This window comes from Protopterus annectens, chromosome 1.part0, assembly GCF_019279795.1.
Source record: "Protopterus annectens isolate FY-2018-M chromosome 1.part0, PAN1.0, whole genome shotgun sequence".
Taxonomy (NCBI): Eukaryota; Metazoa; Chordata; order Ceratodontiformes; family Protopteridae; genus Protopterus; species Protopterus annectens.
In genome coordinates this window covers 545405497-545430222 of record NC_056725.1, presented here as the reverse complement: position 1 = coordinate 545430222, position 24726 = coordinate 545405497, and the positions used below count along the sequence as shown (strand labels likewise).

At 40.6% G+C, this 24726-nt stretch overlaps 1 protein-coding gene across 1 annotated transcript in view; it reads right to left on the bottom strand.

Annotated features, from left to right (window-relative positions):
• The window catches only part of USP34 (ubiquitin specific peptidase 34), a gene marked incomplete in the record, with an annotated part of 5849982 nt that overhangs the window by 570114 nt on the left and 5255142 nt on the right, over nt 1-24726 (bottom strand). Inside the window, 1 exon segment of the mRNA XM_044061224.1 lies at nt 20653-20757. Coding sequence (XP_043917159.1) covers nt 20653-20757 — 105 coding nt within the window.

Sequence of the window (24726 nt, the reverse complement as noted above, 5' to 3'; positions counted from 1 at the left end):
ACTCTGACTATTGATAGCCCCTCAAGGGGGTTAGACATCAGAAGAGTGTAGAGGTGGGAGGGAGGCAGTGGCTTTTTGAAGACTGACAAGCACTTGTATCCAGAAGAGGATACAACCAAATTAGCCAGAGGCTACTGCAGCAGTGAGAATAATAAACATAGTTCAGAACAATAGACATGATTATACACCCCCTTTGAAATCGTCAGAGTCAGTCACAGTCTAGCCATTGAAAATTCCATCTTCATCAAAGACGGCCTGACTCTAAGCATAGATGATTTCTCAGGACTGACATTTGCTGACAGAATTCTTTATCTGATGTTGTGTTTCCCCCACACAACAGTACATACACACATACATATTCCACTCTAATGACAGGTTCTCTCCAATATATGTAAAAAAAGACAATGTTTCAGCCAGCCATTGGTGCAGGGGCAAGGCATCTGCTTGGGATGCTGCTGACCTGAGATCGGCTAGTGACTTGGGAAGCAGGAGAGCTGTCCTGAGTGGATAGGCTTGATTAGCTGACAACCAGTTCAACTATAACAAGGAGAAGGTATGAATTTTTGTGGTTCAATGCAAAGGTCAGAAAGCAGCATTCGTGTCTTGCAAATGCATACATGCGCAGTAGGGAGGGCAGAAGTCAACTTGCCATGGGGGGTGCACACACGGACATGTAATTACATCATTACACGTCTCTCCCTTTGGGCAATTTCAAAACATTCAGGCATCCAAAAAAAGCCCCTGTAGACAACAGATAACACAGTGTCCAGACATCATGACCTCTTCCCCAAATGATGGTTTAAATGCTCCAACAGCTATGGCCAGGATGCAGGATGGTGGTTCAAGACCAGAGGTAAGTCAGACGGTATGGGGGAGACACAGCAATCCCTACAGATGGTCATCTTGTTCAAAGAGCCAAAAGAAAAATGCAAGAGGTTACCCATTTTCCTTCTTACAGCATAGTGGATGGCTTGCATGTTTCCATTAACTGTGACCTAATTCTGGAGATGTTTACCTGATATAGTGACTGGCAACAAATTTTAATGATCTGCTAGAAACTTCACCAGTCTATCCATCTAGATAGCCAGGTATAGATATAGACAGAGAGGTGGAGTTTTACCTACTACACCAAGTAAACATCTTCAGTCAATACTAGGTCACATCTCCTGGAAACATACATGCTATCCACTATGATGTATAAAGGAAAATAACCTCCCATGCAACAAATGCATATAGCAGATGATGTCACTGTTCTAAAGGGTATGATCAACAGTAAGCCCCTATCCGATGCTGAGAGCTCTATCTCCTTGCAGGCATTCATCTTTTAACAAAAGAAATCAGAAATGGGGTACACTGGATCCCTTAAAACCACATGTGTATCAAAAGCTTAGCATAATTTCATGTCCCCCTACCATAGCTGCATTCTTCTGAATATCATATACTTTTGCATAGTAGTATCACAGAATAGAACCTAACTGTTGAAATTATGCTAAAGTTCTTGTACCACAGATGTGCCACCCACAAAGGAAATCAGTCACATGGATCCATATCCATAGCTAACCAATGTTCAATCCTGACTTCTACTCATCATCTATGTGGGGTTTGCAAGTTCTCCCTGTGACTGCAAGTTTTCTCAGATTATTCCAGGTTCTTCCCACATTTCAATATCACCCTGGCTGATTAGCTACCCTGAAGTGCCCATATTGTACCCTTATGATCCAGGCAATGGCTGAAAAGGTTGTAAAATGACCAGGTCCACTACCTGCTTAACAAATGGATAAAAAAGACCACAAAGGTCTTGCAGGAGTCCTCTGGCTCTCAGAATTCTTGACAACTTCACAGATCTTAACACTAAATCCATTTCATGGGCAATAAAGGAAGCATTCAGATTCTCTCTGCAACTTGTTGGGCTAGGCAGCAGAGAAATCCCACTTAATAAAACCCTCAATACTAACAAAGCTGTGAACCAGAAACAACCCTACTTCTTAATGTCAAATCAGTTCAAGAATCACTAAAAAATTATACCTTTAGATCAGTAAACTGGGAGGGGGTAAATTCACTCTAGACTGACAAAAAATGCAAGCTACTGCCTGACAGAATCCCATTCTGCAGAATTGGAATTTGTCTAACTGGTGCTTGGACCTTTACAAACACTTGGCTGTAGCTGCAGATGACAAAGTCTAAACCTCTCTTCAAATAGTCTCATATTATTACCACCTAGAAGCTCCTGGTGTTCACAGGTTGCATCCCTACATTCCAAGTCTCACAATCACTCCAGAGTACACACAGATTCATAATTCATCTTCCTCTGGCATCTTAACTTGTGCATCATACAGTTGAATGTTCTCACAGAAAAGGTGGAAAATAACACTATTTCTCCCAATCAGTTCAGAATTTGTGACTCTTTACTGGGAGGGTGGACAGCCCTGCCCTGAAGTTTTCTTGATAGTAGTCCAGACAATTATGGGAGTCCAAGACAGAGCTGTATGACCACAGACCAGTTCATGAGTGGTTTAAGGATCCTGTAAGGCAAAATTGGCTTCTAGACACAGGTTTGGAATTCATCTATTTCGCCTTAACCATGACAACTTTCAAAATCTCTCAAAGTGCAGGTCATCAAGTGATAAAGATGAAGATTCATTTGGAGAGCCCAAGTACAACCTTTTGTGCATAGCTTTGCTCCCTGACCTCAAGGGAGAAATTTTCAAGGAAAGGGAAGACTGAAGACCAAACACACTCAAAACATCCTTCCAAGATCCAAAGTTCTCAGTCCTACACTGGAAGGATGCTGATGATGGAACAGCAGCCAAATAACATCCCTTTAAAACCACAGTTAACAGTGTGTGTGTGTGTGTGTGTGTGTGTGTGTGTGTGTGTGTGTGTGTGTGTGTGTGTGTGTGTGTGTGTGTGTGTGTGTGTGTGTGTGTGTGTGTGTGTTTGCGCACGTGTGTGTGGGAGGGGTCATGCAGGGAAATCTGCATTGTCAGCACTTGAATCAGCACTGACCCCCATGCCAGACACCAAAACTGCTGACTCCCAAGCTTTTACACCAAGTAATGAAGACCTCCAGATTGAGGTCAAGAGAGTCAACCTTCTCGGGTCTTCCAAGATGGTTGCACCCTGAGCAACAGCTTGTTTCTAGCTCTCCCAGTGTGAAAAACTCAGCAGAGAAGGCCAGTATACTTGTGTTTATGGGTAAATTTCAGTAATTGGCTAGTAAGTGCACTCACTGCCTGGGTGTCAGGAATAAAGAAATGCAGATCATCTGGAAAAAATCAGCTACAAAAAGAAAGGAATAAACACTGACTGGGGAACGTTCTGCAGCTGTTCAGCAAAAAGCAATCGAACCTTCAGACATGACTTCCAGTATCCTACAGGAGGATATACGACAACTGCATAAAGACCTGGTTAAAATAAACGAAACACTGATGGAGTATATCAACACAAACAACAAAAGGCTGAAAAAAATGGAAGAAGCGTTAAACAGATATTCAGATGACATGATAAAGCTGCAAAAATAAGAGGTCGAAATCCAGAAACGGCTGGCTGAATTTGAAACTGCTCAGGAAGAGATGTTTCAAAAAATAATAGAATTAGAGGACACAGCACATAGGGAAAACCTGAGGATTTTTAGCTATACCAGAGAAGCTAGAAGGAAGAGATTGCATTAATTTTTATGAAAGCACAAATAAGCAACTGGACTGGTATTCCATAGCAGGAGTGGTTAGTTGAAAGGGCACATTGTGTGTACGCTGCAAACTTAGCTAAAAGAAAGCAACCTAGACCTTTAATAGTAAAGATGCTACCCTACCAGCAGAAGGAGTTGATTCTGACAAAACTGTGGCAGAAGGACAAAATACTAAAAAAGGGAGACAGCAGAGTGTTTGTGGAGAATAACTACTTACTGTACACCAGGATGAAGAGGAGTAAATTCATTCCACTATTCAGGGCATGTCAAAAGACACATGTAAGATTCAAACTGCTGTATCCAGCTGTCTAAGGTATTCTTCCCTGGAGGGACAAAATCATTTGTTTGATGGAGTGCATGCTAAGGAGGAAATACAAAAGTTTGTCCAATAAAAAGTGAGCTGTGAAACAGGAGATTCTGCTTCTTGTTCAAATGATAATAAAGACCACAGAGAGACTGCATCTGTGAAACATTTCCAGTATTTCAACAGAAAATGTTGGACAGGAGGAAGGGAGCATGAGAAGTGACTAGAAGAATCAAGGGTATGTTGGAAATGAAGCAGAGACAGGATGTGGGTGATGGAGTAGAACAGTAACAAAACCAGTAACTTACTGTGGAATTACAATGCAATAATTATATTTGTGAAATATGACAGAACAAGAAAGGCTGGAAATATTGGACCTTTCCAAAATTTGTTGGACTTGTGGGGGACTCAAGTATATGCCCTACTTCATGTCATTAACATTTGGAAAAATGGTCTGTGGAGGGGAAGAGAGGGGAGAAAGCTAACTGTATGTAAACATTTTCTTTTCTTAATAGTACTATATTTGTAGTGTATGGTTTTCTTTGCATGCTATTTTTGTGTGTAATGAGGATTGTAAACAGGTGCTGTTGTGTTTTTGTTTTTTTTTTCTTTCTCTTCCCTCTTCTTTTTCTTCTTGTACAGTTTTTAGAAATAAAGGCAATACAAAGTAACAAAAAAAAAAAAAAAAAAAAAAAAAAAAAAAAGAAGAGCCTGGTTAAAAAGGCATGACAAAGTTAAAATTAATGTGTTTTACTCATTCTTGCATGGGAAAATGACTGGATTAATGACCTTAAATTGGTTAGTTTTAAGAGAGAACAAGTAAGTGAAAATGAATATTGAATATTATGAGGCTTTTTTCTAGCAAATGCATGTATACTTAGTAGCAATTCTGTAGCTGGTCTTCATGTTTCCAAGGAAACAACTTGATAAAGAAAAAAATGATGTCTAGTTCTCATGTCTCCATGGAGACAATCTGATAAAGAGAAACTGGAGATAGTCTGGTGGAAGGAGACTGGGTGATGGAAAAAGAAAAAGAGAAATTGGCTGGGACCTAATGTTTTCTGAAAGTAAACGGTGTTTCTCAGCTGGGAGAGCTTTAAAGATACGACAAAGCAATTAGACTTGAAGTAAAGTTTTCTCAATCTTTTTTTTTTTAAAATCCAGTGGGAATACTAATGTAAACTGATGCTTTTTCTTTGTTCAGTTTTAAGAAATGTAGGCACTGCAATTAAAAAAAAATGGGGAAGGGAAGAGGAGGGAGAGAGGAAATGTCTGGTTAAGAGAGTATGACAAAAGAAAAATCAGTGTGCTTTTTCCCATGCTTGCACAGGGAAATGACTAGGTGTTCTCCAGTAACAAAGTTGATTACAAAGCATGTACAAGAAAAAGAATATTGAATATTATAAGGCCTTTTTCCTGGTAAACAAGGTATCCTTAGTAGTTTTGTGTCCGTTTTGCATGTCACTAGAAGACAATCTGATAAATGGAAATGGCTTGGAGAAAGTGTTTACTGAAAGCATTCAAATGTTTTCCCAGCTGGGAGAGCTATAAAGATAGGCAAAAACAAATAGCACTTACTAACAAGCACAGGCTGTACCACGAGTCTTAGCGTGACTAACATTTCTTTTTGGTTAACTCAAGCCTGTCTCAGTGGCTATTAACTTAGAACTTTTGTTCTTATTCAGAAGCAAAATCTTCAATATATGAAGATGTACACAGCTTTTTGTGTTATTATTAAGTTGATAGGTTTCGGGGGGGGGGGGTTGTTCTGTTTGACGGCTTTCAAAAAAAGAAAAAGTTACGTAAGATATGGCATAGGCTCAAATGGATATGACAAGAAACAACTGCATAAAAGACCAACCTGCTGAACAGTATATGCATGTACTATAAAAGTTGGAAGTAGACATTTAACAAAAAAACAGTTATACATAAAAGGAATAATAATTATATAAATATGATGCTTTCTGTAATGTCTTTTAATCTGAATGGTCTTACAGATAAATATAAAAAAGAAAGAGTAGTGAACTATATTAAAAAAATGTAAAGTGCAAATAGCTATGCTACAGGAAACATACCTGTAAAGAACTAAATATGTGAATTTCATAAAGAAAGTTTTTCAGGATGGTTATTCAGCAGAACATCTGGGGCAAAGGAAAAGAGGAGTACTTATATTAATTGCAAGAGAAGCTCCAATAGTAATAGAAGAGGGGGAAAAAGATGATAATGGAAGATATACAGTACTAAGGGGCTACTGGCAAGGGAGAAGGATTACACTGGCATGCATTTACATTCCACCTAAAACTGTTATAATGGAGCTTAAGAAAATTCTGGGATAAATAATTAGCTTTCAGCAAGGAATATTACTTATAGGTGGAGACTAAAATTTGGTTTGCAACAGCGAAGATGTGTCTGGAGCCTAGAAGGCAAAATATAACAAAGAAGGTTAGATTTGTGAAGAAATGTATGAAAATGTTTGGCATGGAAGATGTGCATTCAGTACTAGGAGTTTGGAGTGAACTTACTGTTCTCCAAAACACAAAGAATGGGCTAGGCTAGGTAGAATTTATATCTCCCAGGAACATGTGCATTTATGTGAAGGTCTTGAAACACACCTAATAACTACTTCAGATCATGTGCCAATAAAAACTAAAATAAAAATGCAAGGTAATAATATAAAAATGAGACACTGGCACTTTCCCACCTATCAGCTGAAAAGAGAGGAATTTAAGGAGTTGGTTTTGGAACGAATTCTGGAGCTACTAGAGAAGAAAAAATGTCTTCTGAAAATATAGCTAGGTAGTGAGATAAAATTAAAGTGGAGTTTAAAACTAGGATGGAAATAAAGGAAGGGGAGATATAGTTAAGAAGTAACAAGAATTTAGAGGGACTGACAAATGTTAAAGTATTGCAAAATAGGGGGAATCTCGCAGAATAAGAAAAGGAGCAACTGCAGAATGCTAAACAGAAAATAACGGATTACCTCGATAATATGTACAAGTTTAGAAAGACTGCTTTTAAGCAACTGTTTTTTTTATATTAATTCTAGAGCACAAAAAAGTTTAGCACAACTCTTCAGGCAACAGAAAGTGGAAAGGATGGTCACCAAGCTTAGGGAGCCTGTAACAAGGAAGCCTGTAACAAGGAAGATAACAGATCCTATGGAAGTATTAGAAATATTCTGGAAATTTTATGAAAGCTTGTATAAATTGGAGAAATGTGGAAATCAAGAAAAGGTACACATGGAAATGTTTATGGAAGATTTTAATATGCCAAGGTTAGAGGTAGAGGAGTTAAATTACTAACAGTTATGATTAGAAGAGATGAGATAAAAATGGCTTCGCATAACCAATCTACAGGAAAGTCCCCAGGAACAGATGGTATTCCTGTGTAAGTTTGGAAGCTAGGAGGGAAAAAAAACTGAAAAAGACCTGGAAGACTTTGCTTAACAGTATTTTAAAAGGAGGAGAAGTACCAGCATCCTGAAAGAAAGCGATGGTAATATCTAAAGAGGGTAAAGTTCCATCGGATCCAGCTTCATACATGCACATTTCAATACTAAACCACGATTATGAAGTGTTTTTGTCTATAATGGCTAAAAGAATGGCAAAAGTGATACCAAAATTGATAGATATAGATCACTGTGGTTTTGTGGAGGGGAAGCAAACATTTGACAATATTAACAGAACACTGACGACCCAGAGGGAAGCAAAATGTAAGAAAATATTGTTACTGGTGGGTCTTGATGCAGAGAAAGCATTTGACAAAGTAGACTGGGACTTCACGACCAGGGTAATGGAAGCATTTGCTTTCCCTGATACAATTATAAGGTTAATTAGGAGTATATATGAGGGGTTGTAGCCGGAAATTTAAGTGGGTGGTGTGCTCTCTGATAACTTATGCTTCAGTAGAGGAACCAGGCAGGGTTGTTCGCTTCCCCCTTTGCTGTATGCATTGTATTTATAACCACTGGCAAAGAAAATAAGGGATTCAGAAATTCAAGGGTATAACTGGTATAGTAGTCAGGAAAAGCTGGCTTTATTTGCAGATGATATTTTATACATGACAAAACCAGAAAGGAACATTACAGTATTACGGAATATTTTAAAATAGTTTCAGGATACAAAATTGATGAAGTTAAAACAAAGCAAATAGCGGTAAATTATGTACCCACACAATAATTGGCCCAACAATATCCATATTTATGGGGACATGATAAAATGTAGTATTTAGGAGTGTGGATTAGAAATGACTCTGTTGTGGCAGCTAAGGATATGTGGGAAGAGACTAAACAGAAGATAATACAAAAACTGAGAAACTGAAAGCTTTGTTATATGGATACAGATACGAAGATAACAAGCCATTACAATGTTTTTAGTCCCTTTAGGTCTTGTACAAATGTCAGGCATATTTTTATCAACCAGAGGAGAAGCTGTGGACAGCAATTAAAAAAAAGAGTTGAAGGATGTTATCTGGGAAGGAAAGACAGCATGGGTCACGTGGGATAAGCTAATTCTTCCAACGGAACAAGGCGGACTAGGTTTACACAATTTGAGGGGGTATTTTAGAGCAACACAGTGAAGGCTCTTATACATAGCACAAGCAGAAAACTATAATTCAAAGTGGATAGGAATGTTGATGATACAGGAGAGAAGCTCACAAAATAAAGAGAGATTGAGATTTTGGATGCAGACTTTTAAGGAGAACAACAAAAAGCATACATAGTATCATATTCATAAAATAACATGGTGTATTCTAAGAATTAAACCAGCATGAGAATAGAGAAACGAGATTCTGCTGATAGTGATGACTGTGGTTAGGGATACAGATAATAGGCAAGAGGGGGCTGGAGAATGTTGGCAAAGGAACCAAGGTATTGGGAACAAATAACTAGAAAGGGAAAATTAATAGAATGGGAGAGGCCAAAAATGTATTTGGACTGCAGGTTAGAGATTGCCTTCCCTATTAAGGACTGATATCAGAGTATAGGGAAAGAGAAAGAAATAGGCAGCTCTTAAATGAAAGACCAGCACTGGTAGAGGTTTTAATAGAATTTAGAACAGAAGCTACCATATGTTTATTGGGAAAAAAAACAAAGACAGTCAATCTTCTCAACGAAGCTGATGAGCCAAGGCCAACCACTGTGGCTAAAACAGCTTTGGTCAAGTCCTGGTCAGTGGTACAATTGGTGACTGCTGAAAAAATGACTGAAGAAAGAATACGCAATCCTGAAGACGGCACAACTAAGGACAACCCTAAGAGGTCAACCTTTAACACTGACACAGGCAGTGGTCTAAAAGGAGATCAGGCTGAGTCAAAAGGAGTTGACATCACAGCCATCGTGATTGTGGGTATTGACTATGATGTGGCCCTTAATAATGACACAGATAATTACAAAATAACCAATGTTCTCAAAAAAATGTGGCTTGATTCAGTTTCAGCAAGGAAAGGTCGGGACCCAAATAAGAGGAAGTACTCTCAAGTCACTGATGTTAGCGAGAGATGACACCAGGAACCACAGTTGTTGCACTCTGAGAAACACCTGTTACATACTCAACTTCCAAAAACAGACCTGCAGGACCTGGCAGATGCTAAGGAGGTCGCTCACAGCAAACATAGCGTAGATTCAATCAGCACAGAGGACAGCTGTCAGAATGGGAAAGGGTAGTGTTTTCTCTTGAGAAAAGACTAAACCTCCCATATATTTCTACTCACAGTGGGTTTCAAAAGCACAACTTCATCAGTAGACAAAGAAACAATAACATCAGAAATGTTCTGACATTTTAGCTATAGCAGCACTAACTTTCTCTGAAACCAGTCTCCTCTTTAACCACTCCAGGGGATGGGCCTAAGATGTGGAGGGTGACACTCTTCAAAAAGAATCCCAAAGAAGCAGCAGACCAGGCGTTTTTTCTTATTATTTTCTTTAGGGTACAGGAATTAAAGCCAAACACATATAATACATGCCTAAAAAATGAAGCAAAGAACTTAAAAGCATACACAGCACTTACCTTGGAGGGAATTTAGTATTCCTTAAAAGCCTGTGAATCCTGTTTCATTTCCATGACAGAAAAATAACACAGGAAGGAAAATGTAACAAAGCAAGTGAAAGGGAGGGGACTACACTAATTCCAAAAAAAATGAAATAATAAACAAAATGAACAGACTGACTTTGAAATGCAGTCCGGCAGCAAAAAAAAAAAAAACCTTAAAGAATGAGTGAGAGAATTCGGGCAATAAAAACCTGTCAAAAGTAGACCAGGGCCACTTATTATCAAGACCAACTTTAATCATGGTTAGAGAGATATGGAGATGTGTTCTTAGATGCACATGAGATATGGAGATGTGGACAAACGGGAGTGGGCTAATGGAGCCTGAGAAGGTTTTAGGTGCTGGGCTGACCAAGTTCTGCAGGTGTTATTCCTGGAGGTGACAGAGATAAAACACTCAAAGTCAGAACTTAGCTTTGGGTGCAACTTTTTTTTTAACTACTTTCCCTAAGCCACTGCCCCCCCCCCCCCAAAATGAGGAATAAGGTATCAGCTGGTGGCTCGAGTGGCCAGATGCATTTTCTTTGAATGTGGGTTTCAATGCTGTTTCAGTGACTGAGTTTGAAAGTCACAGAATTTGTAATGCTGAGTTTGTTTTCATTTTGTTTTTCTTTGTTTAGCAAGTGTCTATCAGTGTTTGTACTATATTGAAATTAAATAATATTTGGAAGAAGCAGTAGAGACAAACATTAAAAAAGCATACTTATGTTTTGTCCAGAACACGCATAACTGATACATTTTTTGGACACAAAACACAAACTATACTTGAGAATGAGGATATGGAACCTTATACAGTGTGTCTGCAACAACATTTTTTTGCAGCTGTAGAAAAGTCTTTAGCATACCTGAACAAATGGCTTAATTACTCAGATGGTAGCATTGCATGTGATGCATCAAATATCTCTAAATACAGAAGTAGCATTTCAGTCCTTTCGAAATGCAAGCACTGTCATGGCCTTGACAACAAAGGACATCAATTTAGATGTGCTTTATGATGAGTTTTGTGCAGCAAGGCATGCTTTATCCAATCTTCATCTTCTTTCGGCTGCTCCCATTAGGGGTCGCCACAGCAGATCAACTGTTTCCATTTCTTCCTGTCCTCTGCATCTTGCTCTGTCACACCAAATACCTGCATGTCCTCTCTCACCACATCCATAAACCTTATCTTAGGCCTCCCTCTTTTCCTGTTACCTAGCAGCTTCATCCTTAGCATCTTTTTCCCAATATACTCTGCATCCCTCCTCAGCACATGTCCAAATCAATGTAATCTTGCCTCTCTGGCTTTGTCTCCAAACCTTCCAACCTGGGCTGACCCTCAACATACTTATTCCTAATCCTGTCCATCCTCGTCACACCCAGTGCAAATCTTAACATCTTCAACTCTGCCACGTCAAGCTCTGACTCCTGCCTTTTTGTCAATGCCACTGTCTCCAACCCATATAACACTACCCTCTTATAGACCTTCCCTTTCACTCTTACTGGTACTCGTCTGTCACAAATCACTCCTGACACTCTTCTCCACCCACTCCATCCTGCCTGCACTCTCTTCTTCACCTCTCTTCCACACTCACCACTACTCTGAACTGTTGATCCCAAGTACTTAAACTCCTCCACTTTCGCCACCTCTACTCCCTGCATCCTCACCATATCCTCCCTCTCATTCACACATATATATTCTGTCTTAGTACTGCTGACCTTCATTCCTCTTCTCTCTAGAGCATATCTCCACCTCTCCAGGGTCTCCATCACCTGTTCCCTACTCTCATTACAGATCACAATGTCATCTGCAAACATCATAGTCCATGGGGACTCCTGTCTGAGCTCATCTGTCAACCTGCCCATCATCACTGCAAATAAGAAAGGGCTCAGAGTTGATCCTTGATGTAATCCCACCTCCACCTTAAATGCATCCGTCACTCCCACCGCTGTCACACTACCCTTGTACATATCCTGTACCACTCTTACTTACTTCTCTGACACTCCCGTCTTCCTCATACAATACCACAACTCCTCTCTAGGCACCCTGTCATATGCTTTCTCTAATTCCACAAAGACACAATGCAACTCCTTCTGACCTTCTCTGTACTTCTCCATCAACACTCGCAAAGCAAACATCGCATCTGTAGTGCTCTTTTCTGGCATGAAACCATACTGCTGATCACTAATCATCACCTCCCTTCTTAACCTAGCTTCCACTACTCTTTCCCATAACTTCATGCTGTGACTGATCAGTTTAATCCCTCTGTAGTTACTACAGCTCTGCACATCACTCTTATTCTTAAAAATCGGTACTAAAACACTTTTTCTCCATTCCTCAGGCATTCTCTCACTTTTCAAGACTTCATTAAACTATCTAGTTAAAAACTCCACTGCCATTTCACCTAAAGACCTCCATGCTTCCACAGGTATGTCACCTGGACCAACAGCCTTTCCGATCTTCATCCTCTTCATAGCTATCCTTACTTCCACCTTGCTAATCCACTGCACTTCATGATTCACTATCCGCACTATGCTTTATCCAATACTGTTGCTAATTCAACTGCTACTGCATGCACTAAATAGCAGGAATTTTTTGCAGGTGCCCGTGATAGTGCAGCTTTTCCAGCAAACATGTTTAAGATTGTATCAGCCGCATTGTCATTACCAGGCAGCAATGCCTTCCCTGAGAGGGTGTTTTCTTTAATGAATGCAAAGTGGCGTGCAGACCGAAACAGGGCCACTCTAGCACTAATCAAAGCAGAACTGCAAGTTTTCCTCAACTACAACATGAGCTGCAGTAACTTCTATCAGTTTGTTTTGAAAGATGACAAACTGATTTCATCAGCAGCTGGCAGTGAAAAGTACAAATGGAAACAGATTGCTCAGGCTGAGCAGTCTGCTTCTTCCACGAGTAGTTTAACAGCTCAGGGTCAGCCTGCTCTGGATTCACGTGAGGTAGACATTCAACTTCAATCAAAGTAATTAGTTTGTTCAACTGACATTGAATAACGTTTGTATTGTATTGACTATATCTTTTGCTTACACCTCAATGCGATTGCTTTATTGTTTTTTTTGCTGTTTTCCAACGTGTATGACTATTAGCAATTTAGCAGTTAGCCTGTCTGTGTGGGCTGGCTACTTGAAAATAACAGTTTTGAGCTAAAAATTCTTGCATTCAAGTGGTGGTGTTTTTTTTTGGCTCAAATGCACTAAAACTCACCTATGCGTATCTGTTGTTTAAAAAATTTTTCTGGGGGTTTAGTGCCCCCGGACCCCAGGGGAGCCTGGGAAGGGAGAGAGGGAGAGGAGGGAACGGGTTACATGACAGGGGGGGGGGGGCAGGAAAAAAGGCATCCTGGATTTTAATTGTGAAAAGTTGGAAACCCTACCTGAGAGGCCAGATGCATTTTCTTAGAATGTGGGTTTCACTGCTGTTTCAGTGACTGAGTTTGAAAGTCACAATTTGTAATGCTAAGTCTGTTTTCATTTTGAGACCGTTTTTCTTTGTTTAGCAAGTGTCCATCACTGTTTGTACTATACTGAAATTAAATATTTGGAAGTGCCTTAATGCACTACTACTCATTCTAGAAATTAACCCCAGTGCATGTTTAGCTCATCAGACAGTATTAGAAGCCTAACTGTGAAAAGTTGGCAACCCTGTTAATGATATGTATCCAAATTCAGACAAAGCTGTTTCCTTTACAGCAACTTAAGATGCATTATGCCAATGAAGCATTTTTACACACAAAGCCTGCAACACAGAGTAACCCTTCCTCCACAGATTTGGTACTGCTGACCATAGTGTTATGAATTGATCCTTGAGGCTCTGCTGAAACAGTCAACCTGATATGTACAAGCATTTGAGAAAGGCTGTCCTTATCTACTGCCAGGTATTATGCAGTCAATGTTACGAAATGTTTACGAAATGTATTTCCCACTGATAGGAATAACAATGGTCACACCTTCTGACTTTTATATTTGTATTCTTGTTTCCTGACCTTTAAGATATTAAATAATATTAAAGGTCTTGTATTCTCTCTTCTCCAGCTATATATGCTTTCCAACTTTGCCATTGTTCTGCATCATGACAGAATATGACTCAAGTTCTTTCAGCTCAACTAACCGTTACCACACAAGCAAAAGATGCAGACGTTATCAACAAGTTTAGCATGAATACAGAAGTTAGGGGCAGCCACGGTGGTGCAGCGGTTAGCGTTGTCGTCTCACAGCAAGAGGTTCTCTGGTTCGATCCTTGGCTGGGGTGCCTTCTGTGTGGAGTATGCATGTCCTCCCTGTGGTCATGTGGGTTTCCTCCGGGTGCTCCGGTTTCCTCCCACATCCCAAAGACATGCTGTAGGTGGATTGGATACTCTAAATTGGCCCTAGGCATGCGTGTGTGTGCCTTCTGTGGAAGGTTGAGCGCTGGGCTGGCAACTCGACACTGTAAAACTCCACTGCCAATCATGAGTGGACAGGTCATCCGCTGTGGAGACCCCTAACCGGGAAAAAGCTGAAAGAAGACAGAAGTTAACTCTGCATCAGCCATCTAGAAATGTTTTGACTTCCATAAGATTACAGGCGGTCTAAAAAATAAAGTGATTTAATAGGAGGAACCTGGTTCTTAACAGACAAAGAATTATCCATATAACTCCACATAAGTTTATTTAGCTGATGTTGCTTGAACGTTAATTTCTAAAATAGCTGAACAATGGTGCATAATAGCTTCTGAAGGTAAGGCTGGGAAATATAAATCTGTACTGCTTCAAGGATTCACAGCAGTTAACTGAATCCACCAGCACTGAATCAAGAATGCAGAAAACTGCAAAAATGAGGTTGTGCAGCTCTGCTGACTTAGAGAGATAAATGCCTTATTACAGCCCAGCTGACCCGGGTTCAATTAGCAGCTCCTCATCTGATAGAGAGGCAGGGATGAACAGATGGGTATTTATGTTGGTGTTTCCTTTGACAATCCCTGGTGGAGGCCTGGGACATCACACTAGGTGGTGTGGTCCAAGGTGGGGGGGACAGGGTGGTAACATGGCTGAGCTGCAGCAAAGGTATGGCAATACACAGCATGTTCCTATTGCCCACCTAGACCGTGGAAATACCACATGGGACAAAAAAGGATTGGGGAAGCAAAAGGGGTAAGGTCATGAAGCACAAAAAAAAGGGATGGGATGTGAAGGGTCAGACCCCTGGATGTCCTCAAGTTCCATGTTGGCCCAAGCTCTACTGGAGATGGTCCAGGGCAGGGTTAAGAAGGTGGCCAGCAGACCTGGTAATGGACTGAAGGCACTGGGTAGGGAGCCACAGGATGATGCACAAGGGAGAAAAATCCTCAAAAAATGAAGTACAGGTAGGTGACTTGAAGGTTCATTCAGCACATCCAATCTTCCTTCTCTACACACGGGAAGTATGGACTGCATTTTGATCAAAAGTTCAATTTTTTACATATACAGTTAGGCCAATAATGTCTAAAATAGTCCAGAGGGTCTTTGCTTTCTCAGGAACTAAAATCTATCTCTGATCTGGTGAGACCTCTTGGATAGCTCTTATAAGTTGAACCTCCATGAGGAGGTCTGCAAAATCCCTAATTCTGAGGATTATCCCTACCCAAAAGAATGGCATCTGTAATTTCTATCAGAACACTGCTCACATGGCAGCTGGCAGACATTCTTAACCATAAGTTTTGCACACTCCTCTGATTATGAGAAGTTGTTCTGTGAAGGGTGGAAAACCTCAGTCTAACAGCTGCAAGAGTCTCCTCGCCTGCTCTTTCTTTTGCAAATGCTTTCACTTTCATTCCAAAGATGAGTCTTCATAAAGGGAGTTATGAAACATGCTTCAAACAGGCTGAAATAGGTAGGTTTTCTGACAGCTGAACTTAAATGGAATGTACTCTTAAGAAGGTCTTATAAACTTTTAAGGAAGCCAGAGATGAAGGGTGAAGATCATAGTAAGTTAGAAATGGCTGGCTGCTACATGATGCATTTCAAGAAGGGAATAGCTACAGCTCTGAACAAAAATGCCACCAAAAACTGCTGAAGAAGTGGAAATGGGTGCCAGGCGTCCTGCAGAATAGCAATGCCTGACTTGGATGCACGAGTTACTCCACTGCTCCATCTACTGGATTATGTAGCAGCCACAAAGACAGACTGTTGATATTTGTTAGGCCTGCAACCTGAGGCTCCAACTTGCACTACATTCCCAAGAGGCAACTTTTTAAACATCTCTAAGGCTCTCTCTATCAAGTCAAACTGAATACATGCCATGTTTGCCAGTCAGTTGGGAATTCAAACAGAGAAGGTACCAGACACACATACATGTTTACCAAAATGGTGTATCACCAGAGATTTCTTACTTGGAGGAGGGGATAGTGGAGTTTTCCTCTGAACACTCCATCTTTAGGGCAGCAGCCATGACAACAGGGTTGGCTATCAGGGCAATACTCCAACTCTCATTGCCCTTGAAAGGCTTGAGTCTCTCCGTTTGGTTTCCTAGCATCACTGCTGCTATGACTGGTTCTTACCAAGTCTACTCTACGATCAATGACAGCATGTGGTCAGCAGGGATAACCACCCATGAGGTAGTATGGGCAGAGAGCAAAGCCTCCAGCAGTATCTTTTCTTTGAGGAGGGACTTTGGTTGGCTGACCATGAACCCTCTGTTTCACTAACTGTATAATTTTCCCAAATTCAAGGCTAACAGGAGCAAATACTATGGAATACTCTACATAGGTATATGGTGTGAGGGACTCCAGACAGAAGGTGAGGTGCTTCATTTTGCATTTCATCTACCTGGGGACACTTGGTAAGACTTTGCCAAAATTTAAGGAAGAGGATTCAGAATCCAGCATCTTTATTCTATCCCCACAGCAGCTTTCATCCCTCACTGCCACCAAGGGTCAAAAGACCAGACTGAGAGACATTCAGATATGGAAGAGATGTAGGTTTTGACTCCAAATGGGAAGCTATCAAACCAGATGATTGTATCTGGAATGTCTCCAAAATCTCAGCTAATGAAGCCAACAGTCCCAACACCAAAGACACCTGGGGTTGACATAGTCCTACTGACAAAAGGGTTGACACATATTCAATGTGATCAGGTCTCAGTACCAAAGACAATACTGACACTTGAGGATAGCTTCAGCAGCAAAAATCCAACTGCAAAAATGTCTGACAGTGAAAACAGTCAAAGGGAATCTTTGCTGAAGCTGGTACTGACTCACTGGAGTTGAACTAAAACTTTCAGCTTTAAGACTCCAAAATACTCTGCATTGGGGTCACCTTTGCAGAAGTATTAGCACTGAAGGCAAGATTATTTCACAGCATATCCGTTGGCTTCAATACAGCCAGTACTAAAAACTGGCCCAGGGAAGATGCAAAAGAAAAGTGGACCCTTTCTTGCTGTCCAACAGAGACAGGAGGAAGTGAGGATGCCCGCATGATTTTGTTTCTTGACCAATGCCCTCATCATCATGTCCCAATTAATATGTCAAGACGAACTGCAGATGGAGTTGAAGGAATGCATGGACATTGCTGAAGAAAGTCTCCATTCTAAGTATATATAGAGTGTGCCTTTGCAGAAAAAAAATATCTTGCTTTCCAAACTGCTTATCCTCAGCTACTGTGAATTTTAGCTGAGAGAGTGTAGGACACCACTACATTTCTCATCTATAGCACAACTAGTTTTCGCCATAACAGCTTAAGGAGAAATATCCACCTTGGGGGGATTTAGCATGAGGATGTTTCTGTAGCTCTATTAGAAAAAGAAACATTCCCTTTTTATTAGCCTCTCTACTAGACAAACCCTTGCAACTACCTTTTTATTACCCTCTCTCCTTTATGGTGCCCTTCTCCTCACTAACATCCAAAATTCTACAAAATCCAAACTTGCTATGTGTTACAACAGAATAGCAAAATTTGCCACCAAGGCCAAATTCTCATCCCACCACTGTAAGTCACTGAAACAATTAGGGTGGCTGGAACTCCCCCACCATCTCTCATTCACCCAACTAACTACTGTGCACAAAATAATCTACAGACCTACAGACTGTCCTGCTCTCTCAACTCTACTTGCCAAATACCATCCCAGCAGGCATCTTAGATCTGAAAATCATCTACTTCTAAAAGTAGATAAGCCCATCTTACCTGCTGGTCAACTGCTCTATTCCTTCACCGTCGCCAAACTATGGAACTCACTTCCACCTTCTATAAGAAACACAGACAGCACCACCACCACCTTCAAACAAATACTGAAAAATCATTTCAACTCTTCCTGGCTATGTTCCTGCTCTATAACCTAACCTCTTCACTCTCCTTATATGATTACTAAACTCCTATGTCTTTTGCTACTAGTGACTGATGATACTTTTTCCATATTTATTTTTATCTTCACTTGTTGATACTGGTACACTAATACTGATTAGTATATCCCTGTTTATACCACAATGTTGCTGTTGGTCTTTCGGCTTTTCCCGGTTAGGGGTCGCCACAGCGGAACTCCGCTCCGCTAATGACTGGCAGTTGGTTTTTATGGTGTCGAGTTGCCAGCCCGATGCCCAACCTTTAACGCATGTCTTTCGAACGCCCACTCGACCGCAGGGAGGACATGCAGACTCCACACAGAAGGCACTCCCAACCCAAGCCGAGAATCAAACGGGAGAATCTCTTGCTGTGAGGCAACAACGCTACCGCTGCACCACTCTGATTGAATTAACTGAATTCTACTTTAATGTATATTTTCTGTACATATTTCTGTAATCAAACAAACTAGATTCCTGCTTTTATGTACATATTCTGTATATGTTACTGTATTTACGATCTGTAACACTGTTTCTCCTTCTGTACCAATTAATGTTTATATTTTTCTGTATCTCGTCGGAGCTTTTCTCCCGGGCCTTCACTGAAAATGGGCTCTTTTAGGCCCAGTGGACTTTCCTGGTAAACAAATGCAATAAAAATAAAAATAAATAAACAAAATAAATTCCTAACTTAGAAACAGCAGCAAAATCACTACGCAATGATTCTTTTAAAATCAGCATTTTTTTTCTTCACTGCACAGGCCTAGAATCAAAACTGTGCATATGTCTCACTTGGCATCCAAGAGATTCCACCTCTAGATGCACCAGCATAAGGCATGGATATCTTGATGGGGAATTTTATGCCCACATTTTGGACATTTTTTTCAAAAACTTGATACTTGATCCTTGTCTATTTCTTACCAAAAAGAAAACACTAACAACAATAACGCCAAGACATTCAAGGCAAACTACATCCACAATCAAACCAAACTACTACTACTATTTAATTAAAGATGTCACATACTAAATGATGACCTGAAGAGAGTAAGGCGGAACAGACTAAGAAAAAAAGTATCCTAACACAGCAACTGTTGTTCACTGAACAGATAAACTGGAAAAGTATGATCTGGTAGATGATCAGCTTCAAAAATTTCAGCAAAGCTGAAGAAAACACCATACAAAACCATATTAGATGAGTCTAGTAGTGCACCTTGATGCTAACAGGAATGCAACAAACAAGATCTAGGAAAAAAAAAGGGAAGCAGTGGTACATTATGGGAGCCAGAGGAGTTGTTTTTGAGTCATGGAGTGTCTTAAAGGTACCAAGCAACTGCTGCTTATAGCACAGCAGTCCTGCTGTTAACATGAATGGACTGGATCTTGTAATACTACTTGGTTGAGGAGGCCTAGTCAACTGTATTAGCTTGCGTCTCTCTGTTTAAAGAAAAAAATATTTACTAAGTAATTAACACCTGCATGCCTCAGGCATAACAATAGGTGCATTTATCTGTACTCCTTTTACCACTCAAGGAACTGTGGAACTAGTTTCAAGAATTCCTCCTTATCACTGGCAAACACTCACTCAGCTATTAATCTGCTGAATCCACTCAGATGCTGAACAAAATCAAAACGCAAACTAGCTTATTGGTCGAAATACTTTTCTTCAAAGATGATGACTTTAGTATAAAAGCGGACCTATGTTGACAGCCAAATGAAGAACAGAGGGAGAGTCTGAGAACAATATGGGGTGTTCTCCTGCCCTGGAAGATGAACAGTTTTTACACTGAGTATACACAGGCCAATGAATGCTGAAGATCAGATAATATAATGACTTCATACACTTAAGATGATGAAATGCACAACAGTTTACAAGTTCTGTTGCTGTCACTGCCACAACTCTTGATGTAAAAGGGGGAATGTTCTCTGAGATAGCCTGGATAATCACTATCCACCTCTGCCCTATATTCTGCTGTGCAAATTCAATTAATTGCTGCTACCTCTAGGATAAGCTCTTCCCATCCCAAGTAAGTGGTTGTATGGTAGAAAATGAAATGCTAGACGAAATGTTGATGCAGAAAATTAGGTGCAACACTGCAATTTTAGGCTCCCTATGCTATAAGCAATGAAAACAGTAAAGTAGAAGGGTCCTTGATCAGATCAGTAAAATTTACCAATACTTGGCTAAATAAGCATGCCGAACTCCTAACATGGTTTTAAAAATATCATCTTCATTACTGTCATAAATGACTAATGTAAAACAATGGCTCATTCAGAAACAATATAACAAGATTAAACACCTACTTCAGTCTTGAAGTTGTGCAGTGATACATACCTCCCATATTCGCTGAAGAATATATGAAGCAAAAGGTGGCATTCCAGGTGGTCCACCAGCAAACTCCATAAGCATTGTCAGCAACTTAAAAAATGGATTTGCTGCCTAAAGAAAAAATATATAACCTGTATGCATGTAAAGTGCTTTGAAATTAAGACTTTTCAATAAGTTCTCATATGTAATACAGAACACTTAAGAGAAAAAAAATCATTCAGTGGGAATAAGTCACGAGACAGCCACCCCTTAAATATCTGTGAGGTAAGCTAACCTTTGCAAAGCACCAACTCAACTCTAAACGTTTTCTTACTACTTTCCAGTACATTCAAAAAAGATTTGCTGATGGGGTGTATGTAACTCAGACCAAGGTGCAGGTAAAGCCTGGCACAAGCTACGCAACGGCACTAATGCTCAACTTGCTTGGCACTCTACTGGGGACGAGGAGGTCAGTGACATCACAACCTCTCTTCTTAAAACTTTTATGACAGGTTTTCTTGCAAACTTACTGACTACAACTGAGGAGAAACTGTATTAATAATATATGCCTTTACAAGAATAATAATACATGCCTTTACAAGAATCATCACTATGACACAGAGTAGACGTCTCACATGTGAACATCTTACAAGAGAATAGTAATTATTTTTGCACTCTGTGCAAAAACTGCAGCATATCTTTGGTGTACTAACCAAAAATAATTCACTTATGCTTCAGTAAGCTGAACACTTCAGTCAATGCAGCCCCATCCCCAAAAGCAAGTTTATCAAGTTAAAATTTCAGACCACATTATTGAATCATTTCAGTACTACTGCAATGTTCTCTTTGACAAAAAGAAAGGATGTGTAAACACGAGTATTCAAAGCTCATACATACCAATAAGTAAAGGGTTTAACCATGTGTGATGGAGTTACCATCCAGTGAGTTATGCTTCACAGATTTTTTTTCACACCAGGAAGTGTAACGCAAAAATGCTTAAAAATATTCTTTGTAAAGGGGGGGGACCACCCTGCACCCACTTAGTTATATGCAACAAATCCATTATCTCTCAACAGTGGGAGAAAAAGAAAAAAACACGGTTGTGTATCACTGGCTCACACAATAAAAGTCAATGCAACTTTTATGAAACACAATGAAAAGTACTTGCAATAAAGACAACTGACAAGCTACACTCGTAGTGTAGGATACCCACAGTTAAGTGCGCCCATACATTAAAAAATACAAAGAGGTTAACTTACTCAAGCTAAGACTGTAGAACATCCTCAATACAAACAGCAGTCACTTTAGGTTTTCACTAAGTTATGTAGAGAGAGAATATTCTTTAACAGAGGCCCCAAATGTTGGAGCCAAACACCTCACTAACTCAAGGCAGCCAAACTACAACCAACAAAATGTCAGTGTTCTGTGTAAGTAATAAAATGAAAATGGCCAATTTAAAATATTACAGAGACAATACATGGGCTGAGAAAAAAAGGCCACTAGAAATAATAGCTTCACTTTCTGCTTTTCAAGGAATAAGGAGGATGGGCTTTAAGGTTTCTTCTCTGAATTCTGCTATAAAGCACACGATCAGACATGACATTCGGCAGGTATATAGGAATGTTCCCTGTCAGAATATGAAGAAAACATCTATTGACATCTCCAGCCTATTCTGACAGATAAATAAATCTGAAGAGGGTGACGCCCACTTATTCACCAGCAGGCCAAAGGCTTCTGTCTGAAACGTCCCATTCATGGAACATCATGACTAAATATAACCTCCAAATCCTCAGTTCCAAGACATGACAGGAGGAACAGCTCAGCCAGCCAGTGGAATGGAAGCTACTGCAATGGTAATATCCCTGTGTGTGGCCCACTGCTACATCTTTATGATCTCTCATCACTGGGAAAAGAGTGCATATACCCTCTTGCTCATGTACTAGATGATGGACTTGCCATCACAACAAATCAGGAGAGACCATGAAAGCAGCCTTCCCAACAAGAAGACCTACCTAACTTGTTAACAAGAAGTTTTCCTTCTCCAGGGAGGACTTCCATGGAAAAACCAAGTTGGGCTTCTCAGCCTACTAACAAAGCAACACTGCCAGCACATGTGATTTGTTCAAAGGCAGGAAAGGGAAACTCACCTTGAGGAAGGCAGGGAATAGCAAATCGAGAGATCTGACACCAAGAGAAGGAGAATGTGGGAGAAAAGCTTCTGCAGCCACTGAAACCTTACAGTTCACTGCAAGACCTGCATCTTTAGGCATGTGAAAGCCACTGTGAAGGCCTGCAGTGGCAATCATGCCCATAATATGCAGGAGGGTCTGTGATTGAACTCTCCCCTACTGGGTCCTCAACCAAAGCTACCAAAGGCATGACAACTATAGGCTTCCCTCTCCATGCAGGAAAGACAGGCAGTGGAGTATGCCCAGCTCAATGCCTATAAAGGCAATACTCAGAGGGAATAAGCAAGGACTTCTCCCAGTTTATTGTGACCTCCAAAAACTGAAGTCATACCAATGCCCACTTAAAGATAAAGAATGCTATTAAAGAATCCCTCCAAGGAACCACCATAAGCTAGTCATCCAACCAAGGGAACACACAAAGTTTTCTCTGCTCTAAAGTCTACATTCTGTACAAAAAGAACAAACAATATCACATCTTACAAGAAGTGCTGCCTGTTACGCACAAGCTGAAAGAATGGCCTGTGGTGATCCCTGGTCTAATGTGCCAGAAGGCATAGACTATGTCCAGTGACAACATGCAAACACCAACTAGCAGAGGGCTCACAACCCCAGGAAAGTCACTGAAACTGTCTCTTAGATATGTTCAAATGATACTGATGAGATCTTGAACAGGAAAGTAGTTCTTCACTTTTTACTAGAATCAATGACTGAAGGGGATACAGCCCTTAGAGGCCTCTATGTAGAGTCGAATCCTGACCTGTCCCACCAATTCTATGTTCATGATGTGATCACTGAATGAGGACCTAAAAGCACAAAGACATGGCTAACCACAACCACATCTACAACCCACTGCCCTTTCATGATGGCCTTCCAATGTGTGGTAAACTCAAAGAATGGACCCACCTGCCACAGGCCACCTGAACTTCTTGGGAGGTTGTTTAGGTCTGGGAGAAAAAGAGAGCATGGGAATATGAAAAAGACCTCACAACAATATTAAGGAAATGTTTCCTCTTCACAAGATAATCAACTAGATTTGTGAACAGCTGACAAAGATCATCTCCCTCTGGAGAAGACATCTAGGATGACCTAGCTGATGATTTCCTTAAAGGTAGATTGCATCAGCCACACTATGCTAGCAAAGCACACACCTAAGCACTGTGACCCTAACCATATATAGCACAGTGAGAATTCACCAAGTCACATTGTTGCCAGCAGTTGAAACTCTTGTCTTGATCAGTTCCTTTCTTTCTGGTCCCCCTTGGGACCTCATTTTACCAGCCTGACCCCCAGTGTCCCATGTTCACGCCATGTCTACCAGCAAGTCTTCTATCCCCCCCCCACAACTTGCTGTGATATTGCTGGGTTTAGCTGTGAATCCTAAAGGCATCCTGGGGCTTGGCTGTCTCCACTTCCATCCCATTTTTTTTTTTCTTTTTTCTATGCCCTACCCACTTCCTTGTCCCACTGATCATGCTCATGGCTTATGTTCAATGGCAAATCCCCTCTTTAAACCATGCCTCCCCTAAGGGGGGTGTCAGTGATGAATGTTCTTCCACCAACGACAAGCACACCCATTCCTCCCCTTCTGCTCAGTCACCCGAGCTACGAATCAAACCCAGGTCAACTGGATCATAGTTAGGTCTTTATCCCTCTATGCCACTGAAGCTAAAAATCCCTTTCCAGCACCTGATCCACTAGGGGGGAATGGAACCTGATCAGGTAAACAGGTAAGACGTACTTCAGGACTATAAGCACCAATGCAGCAGAGTACACCCTCATGCCCACCAGCCAAAATTTGAGATTCCTTATCAGGTGGAAAAGTGGTAAGATTCTGTGGTGTTTGGGTCTAGTTCTGGACCAAAGAGATCAATTATGAGCTTATTTTAGGATTCCTGCTCAGGATTTCAGTTTA